The sequence below is a fragment of the Podarcis pityusensis genome (assembly GCF_964106645.2).
Source record: "Podarcis pityusensis genome assembly, chromosome: 10".
NCBI classification, from domain to species: Eukaryota; Metazoa; Chordata; class Lepidosauria; order Squamata; family Lacertidae; genus Podarcis; species Podarcis pityusensis.
Window position 1 is genome coordinate 19,950,655 of NC_138035.1, and position 21,656 is coordinate 19,972,310.

General features: G+C 43.8%; 2 protein-coding genes across 9 annotated transcripts in view; both read left to right on the forward strand.

Moving 5' to 3' along the window:
- Nucleotides 1–12,527, forward strand: part of KDM5A (lysine demethylase 5A) — a 45,132-nt gene extending 32,605 nt beyond the window's left edge. For 3 of the 7 annotated variants that reach the window (XM_080971560.1, XM_080971559.1, XM_080971563.1), the window contains 7 exons: nt 1,307–1,858; nt 3,237–3,380; nt 3,759–3,918; nt 4,226–4,446; nt 5,338–5,748; nt 8,764–8,826; nt 10,734–12,527. In XM_080971560.1, the coding sequence (XP_080827686.1) occupies nt 1,307–1,858; nt 3,237–3,380; nt 3,759–3,918; nt 4,226–4,446; nt 5,338–5,748; nt 8,764–8,826; nt 10,734–10,946 (1,764 nt within the window). In that variant the 3' untranslated portion in view covers nt 10,947–12,527. Of the gene's footprint in view, nt 1–1,306; nt 1,859–3,236; nt 3,381–3,758; nt 3,919–4,225; nt 4,447–5,337; nt 5,749–6,079; nt 6,298–8,763; nt 8,827–10,733 lie in introns of all 7 variants that reach the window. The other 4 variants (XM_080971562.1, XM_080971561.1, XR_013977023.1 and 1 more) reach the window with 3 other exon arrangements.
- Nucleotides 12,528–20,803: 8,276 nt separating this feature from the next.
- The window catches only part of SLC6A13 (solute carrier family 6 member 13), a 43,203-nt gene continuing 42,350 nt past the window's right edge, over nt 20,804–21,656 (forward strand). Inside the window, exon 1 of one of the 2 annotated variants that reach the window (XM_080971603.1) lies at nt 20,804–20,838. The gene's annotated coding sequence lies outside the window, so the exon portion shown is untranslated. Of the gene's footprint in view, nt 20,839–21,205; nt 21,360–21,656 lie in introns of those variants that run through there. The other variant, XM_080971604.1, reaches the window with a different exon arrangement.

Here is a 21,656-nt window from a genome sequence, read left to right on the forward strand (position 1 = left end):
AATGCTTGTGAGTGTTGTTACCTGTGGCAGGTATTTTGGCCAATTTTTGATCACTCCTTTTGTTTCCAGGCTCAGGACAAAGTGTTGATGCTAAAGTTTAAAGCCATGAATGGCTTGGGACTCTGGGTATCTTAATGTCTACCTTCATCTGTAGGCTCCTCTCCACATGCTGTGATCATGACCTGAGGCCCAGCTTTTCCAGGGCCAGGGCATTCCCTGGTCACCGCATGGAATGCCTTACCAACCAGGGTGCAACATGCCTCATTGCTATATAGTTTTAGGTGGCGGGTAAAGAGGTAGTTGTTTGTAATTTTTTGAAATTAAATAAAACAGAATAGCTATGCTGCATAGTTCTTGTTTGCTCAGTGGAAGTCTCTTCAGTGTTGAGATGGAAAGTGTCAGGGAACTGACATCGGAGCCAGAGGCGGAGGCAAGGCTCCCAAGTGATGCTGGAGAAGGGCCCAGCAGGGAGAGAGGCAGCTCATCAGCTGGGGAAGGAAATCAGCGTAACACCAGGGATAAAGGGGGGAAGATGGGGGAATCGGCGAGGGGGCTCCAGGACTCCTCGCCGGAGACCAGCGGGGAGAGCACGGGTCCTCCGCTACCCACACCCTCCCTGCGCAGAAGACTTCTGCGCAGGGAGAGTAGGAGGAGACTTGGCGTCAAACAGCTTTTATGCTGGAAAAGGTTTAAGAAACGCCCACTGACGGATTCTGCTAGCGACTGAAACAGCCACGAAGTGAAGGGCTGTCCAGACAGAAAAGGTTTAACCAGGCAACCTAGCCAGGAGTGGTGGCAACTTACGCACGAGCAACCCCTATATTTATTACAGAAAGCTTTCAATCATAATTTTAAAAGTTATGTTAAAAATGGAAAGCATTTCGGAAGAATGATAAAATGTACTTGCATATAAAGATAATGGTATAATTATGCTGTAAATCCTCATTACGTGGAGAGATGTGAACTGCTTTTGAATACTGGACTAATCTGTAAACGTAAGTTCATAGGAAATTCTGTGGAAATTAAGATGAAGGTTCTTCTGCACATTTAAAAATGATGTATTTCTATAGTGCTTCACATGAGTTTTTGAGTTCAGTAATAATGTGCCAGAGATGGAGAGAAATGTTTGCCTAAGGCCAGCTAGTTAGTTCATGGCAGAGGTGAGATTCAAACAAGGGATCTTCTGATTCATAGTTTGGTGCTGTGGCCTCTTTGCCTCCTCAGCTCCCCACTTAAAGGAAGAAAATGGGGTATAGCAGCTGAGCTGAGTGAAGGGTTTTCACCTGTACTTCTCCCTGTCCAATAGGTGGCAGTCTTCAAGGACCGTGAGCAGAAGGAGATTGAAGCCATGCACGCCCTCAGGGAAGCCAACCTGGCAAAGATGATGATGGTGGACCGCATTGAGGAGATCAAGTTCTGCATTTGTCGCAAAACAGCCAGTGGGTTCATGCTCCAGTGCGAACTCTGCAAAGACTGGTTTCACAGCACCTGCGTGCCCCTCCCCAAAACCAGCTCCCAAAAGAAAGGCTCCAGCTGGCCTGCCAAAGAAGTCAAGTTCCTATGCCCACTCTGCATGCGTTCGCGAAGACCCCGCCTTGAGACCATCTTATCTCTGCTTGTGTCCTTGCAAAAGCTGCCGGTCAGACTGCCGGAGGGGGAGGCACTCCAGTGCTTGACAGAGCGGGCTATGAGCTGGCAGGACCGAGCGCGGCAAGCTCTGGCTACAGATGAACTGTCCTCTGCATTGGCCAAGCTCTCTGTGTTGAGCCAACGTATGGTGGAACAGGCTGCCCGGGAGAAAACAGAGAAAATTATCAGCGCAGAGCTACAGAAAGCCGCAGCCAACCCTGACCTACAGGTAGGGGTGAGGCGGGGCCTAAACAATAGATAGGATGTACAGTGGTACCTTGGGTTACATACGCTTCAGGTTATATACACTTCAGGTTACAGAATCCGCTAACCCAGAAATATTACCTCAGGTTAAGAACTTTGCTTCAGGATGAGAACAGAAATCGTGCTCTGGCAGCACGGCAACAGAGGGAGGCCCCATTAGCTAAAGTGGTGCTTCAGGTTAAGAGCAGTTTCAGGTTAAGAACGGACCTCCAGAACAAATTAAGTACTTAACCCGAGGTACCACTGTAGTTTGTTTCTCTGGTGTATGTAGTGCTTCTTTCTGGGAACACTTGAAAAGTTGTTGCATATTAAGAACTGTCGCTTAGTTTGATCTGAATGCAGTCGATCTCCTGTGACAAAAAGCTTCTGGTGATTTTTTAAAAAAAATCTTAGGTGTCTTGTAAGGCTTACAGGCTTACAAGTGAAGGTTATAATGATATACACAATAAGGACCTCCACAAAAATAACACAAAAACAATAAGGCACAGAACTTTATAAAAATGTATATTCAGTTTTCATAGCTGCAGTGCACCATTCAGACAATGGCCAGTTACTCTGGAATTCCAGCTGATCACATTTTCTTTTGCGTTACAAAAATAAAGTCACAAGGCTTACAACAGGGGTCAGCAACCTTTTTCAGCTGTGGGCCGGCCCACCGTCCTTCAGACCATGTGCTGGGCCGGACTATATTTTGAAAAATAAATAAAAAATGAACGAATTCTTACGCCCCACAAATAAGATGCATTTTAAATAAAAGGACACATTCTACTCATGTAAAAACACGCTGATTCCTGGACTGTCCGCGGGCTGGATTGAGAAGGCGATTGGGCCGCATCCGGCCCCTGGGCCTTAGGTTGCCTCCCCCTGGCTTACAAAATAAGGTGATAAGGTTCAGTTTGAATAGGAGTGGGTTCACAGTTTAATAAACTCAAGTTTGTTACAAATGTAGGTAAGTGGCCAAATCACATCCGTTTTCTTTAAGCACATAAAGTATATTCATTGACCAGCAGGGGGTTTATAGGCTGCAAAGCCAGAGATTGTAAAATGTGACAATCAGGACAGGTGAATGTAGGTGTGCTTCCCGTATTGTTTTACTGATGGGATTATAGCTTTACTTTGAAGAGTTACTAATTCACATTTTGGTATCCTGCCTCCTGTTTGCTTCACTCCTTTTTCTGCTTTCGCTTTCTCTACCAAAATACAGTATACTGTATTTTATTTAGATGTGGAGATTACACTTCTGGATCTGAATTGTGTCCATAGAGCAAATCAAAGGAGACCTCCTGTTGAAGTCTTCTAAATTAACTTAGTTTTAACCTCCTAATACTTTTTTCACCCCTTAGGGTCACTTGACTAGTTTTCAGCAATCTGGCTTTAACCGGGCAATGAGTAGTGTGTCGTCATCTCCACGACAGACTATAGACTATGATGATGAGGAGACGGATTCAGATGAAGGCATCAGGGAAGCGCTTGGCTATGACATAAAGGTCAGCACTGCAGTAAAAATCTTTGAGCCATTAATGTCAGTTTTATTTCTTCAATGAAACTTCAGCCAATTTACCGTAGCTTACATTCACAGCTGTAAAAGTTGCTTGACGCATCAAGGTGATCCAAGATGTGTCATGAAGCTTGTAATGGATTTTAATCTTACTGCAGAGTTTGCATTTGAATTAACTGACTGGAAATGAGCAAAAATGCACTGTCCGTCCCCATAAATCTAGAGAGAGGTATTGGCCCTCTTGTCTATCTGTTGCAGTGGTTAAAAAGTAAACCATAACCCATGTTCCTATAACACACTAGCTTAACATATGTTGGCACAAAAATAGATAACTCTGTGCTTATGCCCACTTACATTCTGCTCGTAGGACAATGCCAGTGTAAAATCCTCTAGCAGTGTGGAGCCCAACTTGTTTTGTGATGAAGAAATTCCCATTAAATCTGAAGAAGTTGTAACACACATGTGGACAGCCCCCTCCTTCTGTGCTGAACATGCATATTCATCAGCTTCCAAAAGCTGCTCCCAAGGTAACATTTCCTATATATATGGGGCATCTAAGGGACTGTCTGACCTCACAGTAACATGTAACACTTGAGTGCCTTGTGGCTCTTGAGTAATTAACTATAATTCTAGCTTCCACTGCTGTGTTTGATCATTCAAGAGACTTTGCAGTCTGCCATAATTAAGGGAAATAATTGCCATTCACTACTAAGAAATACAGCATTTGAAATGTTTATTTGAAGTCTTGTCTGTTCTAATCCTTTTTATGTGAATGGAAAATTAAACCATTCTCTATTGACTTGTCTGGTGTGATTTTCGGCTTCTCTCTAAAAGGCTCCAACACCCCAAGGAAGCAGCCTCGCAAAAGCCCCCTGGTACCTCGCAGTTTAGAACCTCCTGTGCTTGAGCTGTCTCCTGGAGCCAAATCACAGCTAGAAGATCTAATGATGATCGGAGATCTCCTAGAGGTTTCTCTGGATGAGACCCAGCACATCTGGCGGATCTTGCAAGCAACACATCCTCCATCAGAGGATAGGTTTCTACATATTATGGAGGTGAGGATGGATGTTCCATACGGAGAATCATTTAGTTCCCTTAACTTACCTTCAAAAGGAAGAGTTTCCATCTCTTTCCTTCCCCCAAGTCCTTTTTCAAGACATGCTTGCTTAACGCGGTAGGGTTTCCCTCTGTTTCTTCCACATCCATTGAGGAAGGCAGGACTGCCTGTGGCTTTGGGTCTAGGAGATGAAACAAAATTGGCTAGAACAACAACTACCTTCTCTTCCCTCCTAGTTAAGCTAGAGGAGGGGTGGGGAATCTTTACTATGTTGAGGGTTGCATTCCTGCAGGGAAAGCCTCATTCCTCCCCCCCCATCACTTTTTCATCTCTTTCCCTATCCCATCAAAAATCTCCTCCTTACTAGGCAGTTTGGCTCAGGGGAAAACAAACTCAGTCATGTGTGTGAGAGAGCTTTTTGTTTAAGCCTATCTGTTGTAGAGGGAAGGCAGGCAGGCGGGCTGCAGGCTGGATCCAAAGGCTGCTGGTTCCTGAGCTCTGGTGTAGACAGTATGAGCTAGATAGACCAACTGGTCATTTTCTGTATAAGATTGAGAAAACTTAAAACTGCAGCACCTGCCTTTCTGGGTCATGTAGCCTGTCTCTTTCTGCGTATATGTGTACACATTCTGCTTATTGATATGCATTACATACACTCCTTTGTGCTCTCCCAGTGGTGACTGAAATGGCCAATGTTGTGGGGCGGATGAAGGGTTTTCACTTTGCCTCCACTCCAGCAATGAACAGTGTCACCCAAGTAGCATCACAGCAGTATGTGTTGCGCTCTCTGGAATCGCTACAGGATTTAAACAATCTTAGTTCCTTGACTTTGCTTTGTGATATGTCCGTCTTCCTAACCTTTCTTTTGTCAAACTACCTTTTCTTTAAGGATGACAGCATGGACGAGAAGCCATTAAAAATGCGGGGAAGAGACTCTTCTGAGCGGAAGCGCAAGCGCAAGCTAGAGAAAGCAGAGCAGTTCTTTGGCGAAATGAAGCAGAAGTCTAAAGAGCTGAAGAAGTTGGAGAAACCCAAGAAGAAGAAGCTAAAACTGACCATGGATAAGACGAAGGAGCTGAACAAACTGGCCAAAAAACTGGCCAAGGAGGAGGAGCGGAAGAAGAAGCGTGAGAAGGCAGCTGCGGCCAAGGTGGAGCTGGTGAAAGAGTGCACAGAGAAAAAGAGGGAGAAGAAAATCTTGGATATCCCCTCCAAGTATGACTGGTCAGGAGCTGAGGAGTCTGATGATGAAAATGCAGTGTGCGCTGCACAGAACTGCCAGAGGCCCTGCAAGGACAAGGTGGGTCACCTTGGCTGAACCTTTTCAGAGCTCAGTACTAGCCTGCTTCAGATTTCAGGCTGTCTTAGCGTTCTGTCATTTTACTTTTATTTAAAGGGTAGAAACCATGTATGCTTGATAATAATGAACAAGGAAATTTATGCGTGTGTACCATTTGTGCATGTATGACTTAGGCTGTTCTGAAGCAGAATTCAGTCTTGCTAACTGGATTCTGACTGTTGACAGATGCAGTTTAAGAGATGCAGTAGAGAAATGGGTAAATCTGAAAATAGTTCGTCCATCTGATAAGTTTTCCCATCTCCTCATCTTTCCTTCCCTGCTGGCACTCTAGAAAACCTGCTGACTGACACCCAGGAGTTAATTCCAGACTTGAGAGAGAACTGTATTCCCAGGCCTTGGTGTGTATCGAAGTGAAAGTCTCTAAGCTGGCCGTGCGGTCCTCGTCTAGGAAAGTTAATCTTCCAAAAGCTCTTGCATAAAGCCTGTGAGCCATGAGTCTGCAGGTTGAGGGAAGCCACATGCTGCACTGCCCCACTTTTCTTGCTGGAGGTAAATCTGCAGAGCTTTTAGAACTGATCGGATTATAGCAAATTAAATCTCTTCCGCCCTGGAGACCTTTTTTCAGGTCCACTTGCAGCAACTTTGGACTGTACTTTCAGCTCTACAAGAGCAATCTCCTGGAAGCAACACTCAAACTCCATCACAGTTTTGTGCTGCTTCTGTTCAGAGAACATTCCACAAAGCTGCTATGCATGTGTGTGCACGCATAACTAGGATTGACTTGTGTGTTGGCAATGCCAGCTGTTGCCTATGTGCAGTAATGCACCTAATCACCCAGGGGTGGGGAAACTGGGTATGCACTAACAGAGGGTTCTTGTGCAGGTGAACAATGCAGATTGCTGTTGGCTGTGTGGTTCTTTGTTGAAAAATAAAGCTTTCCTTTTGCAAAAAAGCCACACGCCTCAAAATGTAAATCCTGCACAAGTGCATAAGCTGCTGCAGAAATTTCCATATGCTGCAAAAGCCAGGGGTTTGCTGCAGAATTTAGCTGCAGAGACCTAGGGAACACACCATGAAGATGCTTTAATTTGCCTATTTTTTAGACTGATCGCTCACACTATCCACGTCAGTTCAGGTCAGAGAATATTGTATAATATCCTTGCTAATTTGTTCCTTTATAAACTTAATATATTTTTTGGAAACCAGTTTAAAACATATTGCCACTCATATTTGCCCTGCCCACTGTGCACTTGTCCAAAAAAATACAAATAAAAAAACATTTCATTGCCAAGAGGCTGTTAAACACTGGCAAACTGTAGGAGAAAGAGTTTCATGGCATACAGTAGCCATCAATAATGTTTCTGTACATTTCTCTTATTCTGATGTTTTGCACTGTTTTGCTTAAGATGGCACACTTGTTCAAAGACCCAATGGTTGGTCCTGTGGAAAGTGGTGGTCAAAGAATAATAAAATAGAAGAGTTGGATGGGACCGTGAGGTTCATCTAGTCCAACTCCCTGCAATGCAGGAATCTTAAGCATCCATGACAGATGGCCATCCAACCTCTGCTTTACAAACTTCCAGTGAAGGAGAGTCCATGGTCTTGAAGAGGGAGAAGGACCCAGCTAATAAGAAAGTTGATGCAGATGCTGGAGCACAGTAATGTGTGGACTCCATTCTGCCACTTTATGACATTCCAGCCTCAAAGCTATGCAGACATGAATGGTTCCTTAAGTCTGAATCTGAGGTTGCTGGAACAGATGGAGTTTTTTGCTGCTCCCAGCAAAGCTACAAGCTTGAGGACCAAGCTCAAGCCCCCATCTTCCCACCTGCTAACCATGGTCATTTAGTCTTATCTAGATAGGGCTTTAATTAACTTTGATCCTCAGTGGTCAGACATCAGGCATAGACTCTGCAGAACCTGGATTGGACAAAAAGTATAGTGATTGGTACATGAGTAATGCCTAATACGATCCCTACACCTGATATCTCCCAGTGGTTTCATACATAGTGGGTATGCATTATGGGGTTCTGTAAGAAGGGCTGGTGGGGGTGAGACAGGGAGGTGAGCAATCTCATCTTACTGGCCTTTGGGGTTTCTCTCAAGAACGCTGAACACAATAGCCAAGCAATTCTATGAATATTAGTTTTGTAACTGGGGCGCCAAGACTCATGGCCAGTACTTTGAAAGGCTGCAAGGAAGTCTTAACAAGGCCTGTAGGAGATTGTTTCTCCCACAGTAGATGGGAATCAACCAAAAAGCCACGATCACAGTCTCTGTGCCATTTAGACCAAAAGTCAAGTTAGCAGGAATTTTAGAAAACATTTTTGGGGTTCAATTTGCCACTTGGAACAGGTCCACTGGATCATGCTTTGCAGATACAGTGGCAGCAAAGAGGGAAGGCTGATGTGTCCATTGGTCAGTTTTGTCATTAATAAGAGTTAACACGGGTCTCTCCTTCACGTGCATCAACTTCCTAAACCAGGGAGACAGTGCCAATGAAAAGGCTATTGGGAGTAACACTGGCTAAAGTCAACCTTCTGTTGTACACATCAGCCAGACCATTGACAGGTACCCATTCCCTGTTGCTTATCCTCCAGAGTTGTGGAATCCAGCTTGTTTCATGAATCCAGTGGCACACCAGCCTAAAAGGCCTACTACCCCAGTGAGGGCACCTGAGGGAGGGATCTCTGCCTTCCAAGTTGGCAGTGGTGTCACCCACCTTGCCTAATAGGCTTTCAGACTAGGGCAGATCATATATCCCAGAACTTACCCTGTTGCATGAACAGAGCCAGGTATTGGTGTAGACCATGGTTGTCAGAGACCAAGAAGTTCAAGTCAGCTCCAGCCTTGGTTTGTATGCTGAATTATCCAGTATAATGGGTCTTCCCAACCTCCATCACTGCAGAAATAGATTTTGCATTCGATGAACTAAGAACCGCATACCTTAATGCATAGCTAAGGTACCAATAACTGTCTTTACCAATAACTGACACTTCTCTCTCCCCACTGCAGTTTGGATACTTGCACGAGACCAAAACCAGGCCTTACTCAGCCAGGTCTCATAACGCATACAAGGTCAGTGGCCTTATCCAGAATTAAATAATGGATAATAAATGTTTAATTGCCCACTGACGGTTCCAAAAACCATGACAGGTTGGAGGCAACAGCCCTGCACCCCTAAGACGCCCCAGCAATTGCAGGAAGTGACACAGAGTTAGCACCTCCTCAAGTACTCTTGGAAGTGCTCTGCTTGGAGACAAGAGGAGGGAGAATTGGGTCCAAATGTTGGAGTATCTTAATTTACTGTACTTCATTCACCTTTTTGGGTAGGATTAAGGTCAGACGCTCAGTTAAAATCCTTTTGACTGCTGAAATAAATGCTTCTCAGTGTGGGGAACCAAAGCTTGTGTTTCTCTTTTTGATGACAGCATGCTTGCCTTTGGTTTAACTGATAATTTTAGCACTTCCATCCCACTTGTGCTTCCTCTTTTATTTGCTCCTGCCACTGCATGGTGGCCATTAACCCTCTGCCACATATGGGCAAAAAACACAAGCAGGAATTCTTTGATCAGTGACTAAAGCATTGCTAGAAACAAAAAAGTAGGCTTGGCTCAGAACAGCAAAAAGGGGAAGCAAACTGTGTTTAGAATAGACTTGAACTAAGGAGGTTTACAATAATATGATTGAATTGGGTTTATGGCTACTTTGAGATAGTCAATAAATTTTAAATTCTTTTAAAGTAGAGTGCACTTAATTTAGGGGACAAAATCCGATACTACTTGAAAATCAAGCCAACTAGTAATTTAGGGGCTGATGGTCTGTTTCAACTTGATACCTATGGTAGAGTTGAATATATGAAGCTGCCTGATTACCTTTGGCCCAGCTACTTAGACCGGCAGCAGTTATCGAGGTCTGGATTTGCTGCAGACTTGAACATGAATGTCTTCATATATGCATATATTATGCCATAAAGCTGTGGACTCTCCCTTTACTTTTTTACTTCCAATTTTGCCTGTACATGACATTGAAACCACAGATTTCAAGAAGGGCCAGTTTCTGGTCAGGAACACCTTAATACTGGAAATATTGTGTGTGTGTGTGTTCGTGCGTATGTTCTTGAGGAGGAAATTGAGTATGTTGAACAAATGGACATTGTAATTATCTAGAAAGTGAGCCTTAAATGTATAGCAGCAGCAGCTAATTCCCACTGTGTTATGTCCCTGGCCTTTGTGATCTTAACTGCAAGAACTGGGATTGTGCTCGCATCATTTCACATGATTATTTTTTATGCAAAGTGCCATGTATCTTGGTGGTGAAATGCAAGAGCCTAATTGCCCACTTACTGGAATCATAGTCTCCTCTGTGTTATGGAAGTTTATGCAGGTAATGTATGCTCATACTGTATGCAAGCTAGGATGTTGGATGAATCTCTGAGTCTTCTGGGTGCAGGCTGTGAAAACCCTGCTTTGTTACTTGAATGTGAATTGAAACATCTGGACCATGGGAGGCGCCTGCGATATGTTGGTTTCAAAAATGAAGTCTCCAGGTAAATCCTACAGAATGGGGCTTTTCCTTCTCACAGGCTTTCCCTGCCCATTTCTGTTGCATTAACCAGGGAGTCGTCCTCCCTGGTAAATTCCCAGCCAAGTATTCTGCACCCCTCAGTCTGTCCCCTTGAGCAGAAGTTACCTGGGAACAACTGATGAGGTGCTGCAGCATCTGCTGCTAGTTTCTGGCATCCTTAACGCTGCTCCTGATGGACAGGCTGAAGGTCTGGGGCCAGATGCAGTTCTCTCCTCCAAAGATGCCCGGTTTGGTGGTAAAGAATGAATGTATTAACCCTTGCTTCTCTAATGACACCTGAATAGGTTTGTACTCCAGCTTTCTCAGCTTCTGTAATGCTAAGCTGGAGAATTCTGTCGCCTTTTGTGAGTTTCTCTTCCGTTGCGATGTCACTAACACGTGTCTATTGTATCTTACAGGTAGACTGGGTGCAGTGCGATGGCGGCTGTGATGAGTGGTTTCATCAAGTTTGTGTTGGTGTCTCGCCAGAAATGGCCGAGAGTGAAGATTATATCTGTATAAACTGTGCAAAGAAACAGATGCAGGGGGCAGGCAGTCCGACACACGCACCACCTCCTCATTTCCTGCTGAGCTACAAACTACCTTTGGAGGACCTCAAGGAGACGAGTTAGCAGCCGCTTGGTCTTACTGGGACGTAAGGGAAATGGAACACTAAGATGGCGGCGTGAAGCTAATGTAGCCACTTGGAAATGCTCCACTTCTGCGGACGTACGGCCCTATAGCGGAGCTGGCCCCATATAGCTGGCTTCCTTTACGCAAAAGGGATGTCATGGGCACAGGGGTACTGACCCAGCTATGCAGATACCACCCTGTTGGAAGTCCCAGCCAGTGTATTTACTCCCATGTTTCCTTTAAGAAAAAAGAGGCTAAGCATAGGTACCACCTTCAGGCTGAGCAGATATGAGGCCCATGGATTAAGCTGCTTTGCCTCAGCAGTTCAAATGGGGGTCCTTGTTGAGAATCCTGCAACCCACAAGTTTGCCTCTTGAGTGGTGGGCTGATTGGGCAGAGGTGCCTAGGCCATGCTATGTGGACAAGGAACTTGCATTGAGCACCACACAGGGGGAGATGGGTGGGTGGAATACAAACAAACAAATTAGCTCCTGGTTTTGTTGTTAGAAGGCAAAGGAACTATAGGTCTTGGAAACAGACGTTGATTTTGTGTTTGCCCTCCTTCCTTTGGTGGTGCCTCCCCTCGTTGGGGAAAGCTCACCGTATAAATTAACATGTAGCTGAAGGGTATGTTTCCTTGGCAAAGCACTCCTCTCTGCACTGGTGGCCATTTCCCCTTGTCTCAGGCTTTGCTTGACACCCTGTCACTAAGTTGTCTGAAGCAAGGTGCAGCTGGTATGGTAGGTATCACGAGTGCATGGGGTTGGAGATGGGGGCCGAGAGTAGCTCAGCTTCCTCACGATTCCACACTGACATGCTTCTGTGAAAAACGCCAGCTCACAAGTATTCCCAGCATCACCAAACGGTAGTTTCTCAGTTCCAAAAATGCAGTCTGCAGATTGCAGCCCTTTTTCCTCGCCTTTAGGTTTCTATGGATTAAAGGCCTACACTTGGCTACAAATCTGGCTCAATCTCTCTCTCCCCCCCCCCCCCGCTTTCCTGGAAGAGGGGCGACTTGGGGAGCAGGTGGCAATTGTTTTAGTAAACCAATTTTTAAAAAAGGACTGGTTTTTACTTTTTTCTATGTCTCGGACTACTGACTTGTTCTACAAAAAAAAAAGAGAAAGATTATTTTTCTTTGGTTTTTATACTTACCACGGTTACCAGCAGCACAGAAAAAAAGAGAGAGGCTCACACACACACACAAAAAAACCTGCCTGCAGGCTTGGGTTTTTAACTTCATTCCTTCCTTGTAGTACAAGGAAATTAGCAGTTACTCCCCACATCCTTGCTCCACCTGCTGCCTGTGTTTTAAATAGGTAAAAACAAAACATTTCATGTGCTACCTTCATGTTGGAGTTTGTTCTGTTAGCAGGGCATCTTGATCCTTGCTGGCTTTTCTGTGAGTGGCTGAAACTGGCCATGGTGGTGTCTCTCCCCCCCCCCCCCCGTTCCCATTATCTATTGTGTTTCCATTCTTCTACAGTTCTAGGAGTGTTGTAACTATAGTGTCCAGTCTTACTAGATGCAGGGGTTGGGATTTTCTAAAAGATAAAAATCTTGTAGTGTTCTGCCTTGACTGTTTTGTGTCCCTTCTGTTGTATCCGGTACTTGGAGATGTCGTTGATCAATAATCTTTGTCCTGAAGCACATCGCTGGCTTCCGTCTGCAAATAATGCACCTCCTATAATATCAGGGTGGGGGACTCTCATTAAGTCAAGGGGTGGGTCTAGTGTTTTTATAAAACTGTTTACAGGACCCACAAGTGTTCTCCTGAGCTGCATTTCAACTTGACCCTCTAACTCCTTTGTGAAGAAGTGGAAAATGCTGACAAGTTTCTCAAGTTTTCACTACATGTTGAAGAGGCAGGCAACCCACTTCTGCTTCCGTTGTAAAATTGAATTGAAAAACATCTTTCCTCTTCAAAAGCTCATGCAATCATAGTTGACATTTCAAAGAAATCTCTGGCTGGGTTTCCTTGGTCTCCCCCATTCATTTATATAGCTTTCTGGATTGCAGTTTCAGATTTCGGAAGCAAAGTGTCCTCTCAATTGTGTGGCCGCAAGGTAAGAAAGTGTAGTGATTTGCAAAGAACAACTAAAGCAGATTATTGATCCCTGGAACAACAAAGTTTCTCACTTGGTCAGCCTCAAATACCAGCCAGAGCTACAATATGAAGGTCAGACCTAGTCAACTCGATTACCACAGACTTCTGAACAGAAAGTGGTAGCAGAAAAGTTGTGATATTAAACTGTCAAAGAAAATTTAAAGCAACGTGACTTTATAGGGTTAGTTGAGGAGGTGTTTGTCCTCGCACTTTCCGGAGTCTTCCCAGGCCAAGAAATCATTAAGGTGAAACAAGCATTTTAGTCCCCTCTTTTGTTACTGAATGTGCATAATGTGTATAGATTTGCAGTATTTCTGCATTCATTAGGCATCGGCCTGGTTTTATAGCCTATTTTAAGTCTGCTTTCCAATCTGGACTGTTTGTACCCTTTTTTGGCATTGGTTTCAATTTTTCAAGTTCCTATAATAGGCCTGTTGAGTCAGACCAAAGTTTTATCCAGCCTACCATCCTTGTTTCATTCAGCAGCCAACTGGACACCTCTGGAAAATCCATGAGCAAGAGTGTGAAGGCAATAACCTTCTGTTACTTCGCAGCATTTAGTAACATACAGCCTCTCAGTGTAGAGGCTCCATATAGCCATCCTGACTAGTAGCCTAGGAACCTTCCTACCTTGAATTCACCACCCTAGTTGACCCACCCTGCCAGACCAAATGCATCAGTTTATTCAGTTAACATTGCCTTTGTGTTCTCACTTTAATTCCAAAGCCCATTGCATTTATGAGTATGACGTATGATCTGTCCATCTTCAAAGATCTTCACTAAGCCAGGACTTCTCTGTTCAGACCTTAGGCCGCCAAGTTTGTTGTTGGCGTGTGCTTCTGTCTCCCCTCAAAGTAATAGGGTAATACTAGCCTCCTTTACAAGAGGGTAAGAGTGTACAACAATTCTCCATGATGTTCAGGGAAAGTCGTGTGAATGCTTTATTATATTTAATGAGTCCCACTTAAGGTACTCTTAAGGGTAGGAAGTCTTGACTATTGCTCACCCTCATCTGAAAATGGGAAAGAAACATGTTAATATATATTGTCTTTTGGCAAACGAGGCAGGGTAATCTCTTACCTGAAAATGATCTTTCTGCTTTCATGTGCCTCTGAAGTTCAAAGCAAATTCAATGAAAGTTCCTACAGTTATGCTGATTCTGAAAGTGGTGAAGTCTTAGAGAGCAGGTTCAGAGACCATCCCCTCCCTCTGCTTGTTCTGGCCTGGGGCAGGTTGTTTCAGAATGCCCCAAAGCTCAGTCCTGCATCAGAAAACCCATCTCTTGAGCTCTAGGAAGGGCAGTGCTTGCTACAAATGTTGATGACTTACCCATTGGTTGGCATCTGTCTCAGGAGACAATGGAGGATCCCCTTTGGGGACGAAGTCAAACTGTTGGAAGGTTACAGCGCCTGCTGTGGTTGTAGAAACAGGTATGGGAAAGACATGTTTTGTTGCAGCTGGGGCAGATGAAGGCATCCTGTTGTGCCACTGCAGATGCACCATGGCGCTTCTTCTCTGCACCTCCTCCCAGTGGTCATTCCTCCTCTGGTCACTGCTACGGATGATCTACCAAGACATACCTGCTGGGCAATATGATACCAACAATAGAAAGGGTGTGGGGCAGACTCCTTCAGCAGTTTGAGAAAAGTGATCTCTCATTTAAAAAGTCTGACCACGGAGATATTTCTCAGCTTGTGAGCAGGACATGTATGTATTTTAGAAATAGCTTACAAATCATGCAGTCAGGGTTTCTGCCTCCCTTCAGTAGTGTGTATGATTTCCTGCATTGGACTTAAGAGTTCTCAGAATTTCCTCTTGGTGAAAAGAACAATAGGACTTTTCCTTTTAGATGCGAAGAAGGGGATGAAAATCTACATGTTCAACTTGTAGGTAGTCTAATGTCAAAAGGTTAGGAGATGTTCAATAAGCACAGCCCATTTTTCATCATGGCCTGTACGCTACACCTATTCAAACACTTGAATATTGCACCTTTTGTAGTATGGTTCATGCTGCAAATGTTTTCTGTGAGGCAGGGGTTGTGGAAGACAAAGAAACACCTAAGCTAACTGGGATTTGTGGGCTTCAGAATACAGTGGTACCTCAGGTTACAGACGCTTCAGGTTACAGAGTCCACAAACCCAGAAATAGTACCTCGGGTTAAGAACTTCGCTTCAGGTTGAGAACAGAAATTGGGCAGCAGCGGGAGGCCCCATTAGCTAAAGTGGTGCTTCAGGTTAAGAACAGTTTCAGGTTAAGAACGGACCTCCAGAATGAATTAAGTTCTTAACCCGAGGTACCACTGTATTATTTGTGAAGCTTTATGTTTGATCCATATACTTGGGTAAGAAATCTTATGTGCCATAGTTAAATTTGCATTGAGCCTCATTCTGCTCGGTTTTTTGCCACATGTACAACTGGCTCATTCTCATGCAAAAATCAAAATTCTTATTTTCTAGAGACGTTTAACACTCATCAGGTGCAAGGAGATCTGTAGCATGCTTAACTGCCAAGGGGGGAGGTAATGCTATATAGAGACTGAAAATGGTGAAGTCAGGAAAGATCGAAGTGAGGATAAGGGGTGACGAGAACCAGCCATTGGATTAGAAATGTAAAACAATGAGCCATTTCCAACTTTGGAGATGAAGCTGAGGAGGACAGCTTTTAAAGCCACTAATATTGCACCTGGACTCCAAGGAATAAAGCAATTCCCAGGAAAGGTACAGAATTCCCCATGCTGCATAGTTTAATAACAAAAGAGAGTAGTTTAAAGGTAGCAAAGAAAGCAGCAAATAGGGGCCAAGTCTGTTTGCTAAAAGTAAGGCTTTACTTAAATACTTTTTAAGAGGGCAACTGGTATGCTGAACAAAATGTAGATGGATTATTTAAAATGTTTGGATTTTAATACATTTGATGTTTTTCCTGGGAAGTTTACAGCCCAACCAATTCACGCAGAGTCTGACCAAACTCAAAAGTGTTTTTCAGGAGTGAAATTAAAACTGAAGGTGGTTCGGCTTCTCAATATGGATGCACAAAGGGTGCAGAAAGGTCATAGCCATGATGCCCTGTTTCTGAGCTCCTAGGATAATCTATCTGGCTCCTGCTGGCACCTTAATTTGTAGTAAGGCATAGCACTAATGGAGTTGGGGGCAAGAGGAAAGGTGGTGTAGGCTTTCAATTTGACAAGCAGTGGAGTGACTTTGCACAGGGCTCGTCCACACTTCTGCTTGTCCCATGCCTAGAAAGCAGGGGTCTGAAAAGTTCCCGGCTTGTTCTTTGTTTGCTAGACATGGGTCAATTTTCTCTAAGAAAGTCCACTCTTTAGTGCTGAATCGGTGCAAACGTCAATTCACTCTAAAACCCCATCAATGTTGGTTTCGATTTGGCTGTAAAAATCAGATTTCCTCATGGGAAAGCGGTGGGACAAGTGGAAGTCTGATGATGAGCCCACAGTCTTGGGCAACCAAATTGTTCCATATTTTCAGTCGTTAGCTTGTTGGAAGGACAGCTGGGAGTATTTTTGTTTGAAATTTGCAGGTGACATCAAGCTGGGAAACATGGTAAAAATGTAGAGCAAAGTGATTCAGGAGCAAAAGAGAAATTAACTTCTTGATTCGTAAGGGGCAAGTTAGGTTTGGTAAGTATTGGCATTCCTTGTTCAAAAGCACTGGTGTGGGCCTTGCTTTGCCTCCTGGCCTTCACAAATAATTGATTAACAATGAAGCTGCTATCATAGCCACTTTCTCTGCAAGCTCTGAACTAAGTGGCCTCATTTAGCCATTGCACAAGATGATGGAAGGTCCTTGGAAGATGAGCAATCAAGGATTTCCTACAGCATGGTTGGCTAACCTTTTTGGCCTGTGGCCTGTATTCACCCTGTCCTAACCTTCAGGGAAGGAGGATCACATATCAGCAGTAGGTGTGGTCATCCCATAAACTTGTATGCATGTGCACACACACTAAGGCACTCGGAATCCCTACTGAAATGACTCATACTGATTGTTTCTCCATCAATGAATCCAATGACTGGAAGGGAGATCTACAGCCTTGTTAGGGTTCTGGTCTTCATCTACCCAATTGCCATCTACTCTTGCCATCAAAATTGGTGGGGTTTGAGGGGGCAGAAACATTGCCTGGAGAGGCCAGATTCGGCTCTGGGGTTTAGTCAACCCTTGTCCTACATACTCACTATTTCCAGATGATGAACCAAATCTCAGCAAATGTAGTTTCACAAGCATTACATCTTCAGTATAAAAACCCCCACTCCTGCTTGCCATGTGTGTATTTGTGAGGTTATGCAACTGGAATGGCAGGGTTGTGTCCTAAGTCATACCCAAGAATAACCCATTGAAATAAATTGTCTTGACTTAAGTCGATTGATTTCAGTGGGTATACTCTTGTTAACATAAGAAGCTACTAAAGAACAGTAGCAGTGGGGGATGGTAAGACACCATGGTCCCTTTTCAGTGACTTAACCCACAAAGCCTGCCATTGTAATGACATATTGTTCACTATTTTGTAATTACGAGACGCTTAACATTGTCTTACACTGCTACTGCTTTTGCATTCCTACCTGTCATACAGGGTGGGGGTGGGGGGTGAGATGGCCAGAATTTTAAAGCAAAACTAGACTCCTCTTTAGCTTTTATTTATTTTTATTGCAAATATAGCATGCTGCTAATTAATTAAAACATACCAACTCTACACCTGAGCCAATAGATTCTATGATTTCTCTTATGCCTAACGCCACTGGCAATTGTTGCATACTTACGGTAGTTGCAGGCAAAATAAGAGCACTGGTTGAAATTTTCTCTAGCAAACTAGTGCTCTAAACTAGTGCTGTTAGTTTTTTGAAAAATTATTCAGATGGACAGGGAATTCTGGTAAAGAATTGTGATTGCTGTGGATTCACATATATTTCTCCAGAGAGAGGAATTTCTAGTTCTTTGACTGTATGTTGTCAAATGTATCTCTATGACAATGTTGACACAGTTCTAAGGCGTCCTCTTTCAACTTTGTGCTCTCCAAATATTTTGGACTATAACTCCCATCATTCCAAGCTAGCATAGCCATTGGTTTTTGTTTTTGGAGTGGGGGGGGAGTAGTGAGAAAATACAGCAGGTTTCTGGGGAAAACTTTGGCAACTGAGATTAATCAAGTGCAATTGAATACATTTAACTGACCATAATTTATGATGAGCTCAGAATTTGGAAGCTTTTGAGATGCAGGTGTGAACCGTTTAGGTCATGAATTTCTTTAATGTGCTGTGGTTCAAGGGTAGCTGCTTAGCTGTCTAAACAATAAAGAATATCTTGAAGTGTGTGAGAACTTAATTTAGGGTGGTTATCCAGCAGTTCTCTAATGTCCCCTGTGTGAGTGCAATACACACTGCAATGTTTTCAAACAGCTTAGGAATTTCCGTTCTTGATCTCTTGGTTCTGCTGGGGTTAGCTGGCAATAACAATTCATAAATCTGCAAAATTGGAAGGGACCAGTTTATAACCTTATCTTATTGCTTTCTAAAAACAAACAAACCACATTTGTGTCTTGATTCAAATAACCTAAAAGCTGAAAAATGTTCAGCAACAGTCTAACAACATGTGAAGCTTTCTTGTGTAGAGATGAATCATTAGTCCATATCCCTCAGTGTCGCAGGGATATCTCCTAAAATTGCTACCTGGGCTCTTTTCCCCTGAAGATGCCTTTGGAGATTCTGAATGCCACCGAACTATGGGCCCCTTAATATTTCTTATTCCAACAGGCTTTGGGGAACTAACAGCTTTTAATGAAAGGGCTGGCGCCATGCTGTTTTTAGCTGTAATTATACGTTTGTTTTTAATCTCTCTCTCTCTCTCTCTCTCTCTCTCTCTCTCTCTCTCACACACACACACACACACACGGAGAGAAAGAGTATTCCCAGTATCCATGTAGGTTAACATATTTTATAATAATCTTAATAACCCAAGTATTAACTTTAAAATTAGTCTACACATTTGCAGAGAAACACTTAACTGGGACTCCTGGGATTGTCAGGTGTAGATCTCATATATATTTCATACACATCTCCTCAAGCATAGCGGAAAATATGTGCTCAGCATGCTGTGTAAATGTGGTGTCCTGTCTTTAAGCAACATAAGAAGCCACCCTAATGTCACCCCCTGGGCTGAAAAGGAAGGTGAAAAAAAATATTTAAAGGGGAGAGGGCAGAAGTTGGCATTGAGAGTGTGGGGGCACAGGATAGAAATTAAGAGGTTGAGGAGTAGGCTAAAACGCAAGTGCAAGAGACATGGTTGGAAAGAGACACTGTATGGATGCTTATAAGCTAATGGTAGAAGCCTAGCAAAGATTAGTGAGCTGGAATGCTTGGTCTTGCAAAGAATATTTAAATGCATTAATAACAGGAGACCTGCTAGGGAGGTAGTTGGGCCTTCGGATGACAAGGGAGTCAAAAGTAAGTTAAAGGAAAATAAGAATGCAGGGATGCAGAATGAATTTTTTGCTTCTGTCCTCGCAGAATAACTTTTAGGGCAGATCCCTGTCTCTGAACTAACTTCCACAGGAAGCCTTGTCAATAAAATAAAAACAAATTGCTGGATCTGAACGCCATCCCCGTGAGAGTTCTTAAAGAACGCAAATGTGAAATAAGTAACTTGTCCCTCTGACCAGCCTCAATACCATTTATAAATAAGGGTTCTAGAGGGGATTCTGGAAATCACAGACTGGTTAGCTTAGCTTGGTCCCATGTCACTAGCCTATTCAGCGGAGCTGTTGTTTAGAGTGTCAACAAGCATATAGATAGAGGTGTTCCAGTTGACACTGTGTACTCAGACTTTCAAAAATCTTTTCCCAAAGTACCTCACCAAGGACTCAAAAGCGAGCTTAGCAGGCATGGAATAAGAGGAGAGGTCCTCATATGGATTATGAACTGGTTTAGAAACAGGAAGAAGAGCAGAAATGAATGGGCAGTTTCACAATCGAGGTATATAGAAAGTGGAGCCCCCCACCCTCCGATCAATACTGGGACCTGTGTGTTTAAACCTGTTCCTAAACAATCAAGCGTTTGGATTGAACAATGAGGTAGCTGACAATACAGAATAGTTCTGTGTGGTTAAAATGGGGTTTATGAAGAGCTCCAGTGCTGAAGACACACTTCCCTGACCTGCCTTTTGACACTTGAAATGTCTATTTTAGGACCCATCTTATTTCTGTAATTTTAACTTTTAAACTGTTTTTAATATTGCGTAGTAGTGTGTTTTAATATTAGTGTTGTGTTTTAATTGTTGTAACCCATCCTCGGAACTTGGTGTGAAGGCCAAGTGGTAACAACAACCACCACCACCACCTCTTTGTTTGCTCCCTCAATATCCGTAATCCCCATTAAAAGATTGTTCAACAATGCTGTGGTATGTTTCAGTGGCTGGGCCTTGGAAGGTGAGACCAAACAGAAATTGACCAGTGACACAGACATGGTCACAGTGAAAGGAGAGGCAGAACTTACACATTTGTGTGCATTTCTTCCACACGGACGGCGAAAAGCAGAGGAGGAGGAAAGTTGCCTGGGCAGTGGGCAAGGGCTCCTTTAGTAAGGCATATCAGAAGTCGTGTGTAGTTTATTGTACAGCCCTGGGGGGTGGGGGTGGAGGAAGGAATGTGGGCTGGGCAAAGTCTAGAATTACACCATTGCAGAATAGGTTTTTTTCTTGCATGCTTTAAATAGCCAGCACCTTTTTCTTATTGCTTTCACGGTTCCCCAGTCAGCCAGACCCCTGACAGCTCATTCCTTCAAGGTAACAACTTAGTTTTGTACCTTCTCCTCTGCTGCGTCGGGCTGTGTTGCAGTCATCAGGCGGACTGTGTGCGTTTGTGTGTGGTGTGCATGTGTGTGGACTGCCTCACAATTTTTAGTGGCAAAGATATCTTTATGCACCCACCTCTTTCTCCTTCTCTCCTCCCCCTGCCCCTCTGATTTAACATGATTTCTTGTTCCTTCTGGCTATGCATTCATGTGTAGCTTTCAAAGCACTTTGGGCTGTAGTATTCCTCCCTGTGCATTGGAATCTCTTGTTTTCTTCACAAAAGGAACTGGCTGAGAGAATGAATGAATCAAAGAATTTGGTTTTGACGGGCAGGCAGGGTGGTGGAGGAAAACGGTAACCTACAAATGGCTGATGCTCTTCACATGAATGATGCCATCACTATTTTCCTGGAGCGGTTCTCCATAGGGAGCGGGATCCAAAGATCCTTTGAGGTGCATCTGGAAGTGGCATGAAGGAAGTTAGCATATGATTGGGCCACTGTGAGTTTGTGTGTGTGTATGTGTGTGTGTGAGAGAGAACTGGACCACTGTGAACTATTAAAGATTCTGAATTGGGAAGGTGGGGGAGAGGCAAAGTATACGCTGTACATGATGATTATGGGAACATTCTCTCACTGGGCAAAGCACCGAATGAGACATTTTCAAAAGAAAACACCTTGGTTGTCTTGTGCCTGAGGCAGGTGTGGAGAACCTTTGGGGCTCCAGATTTTGTTGAACTACAAATGCAATCAGCCCAGCAGACCAGGGATGGTGGGAGTATTAGTTTAGTAACATCCAGAGGGCCAAAGG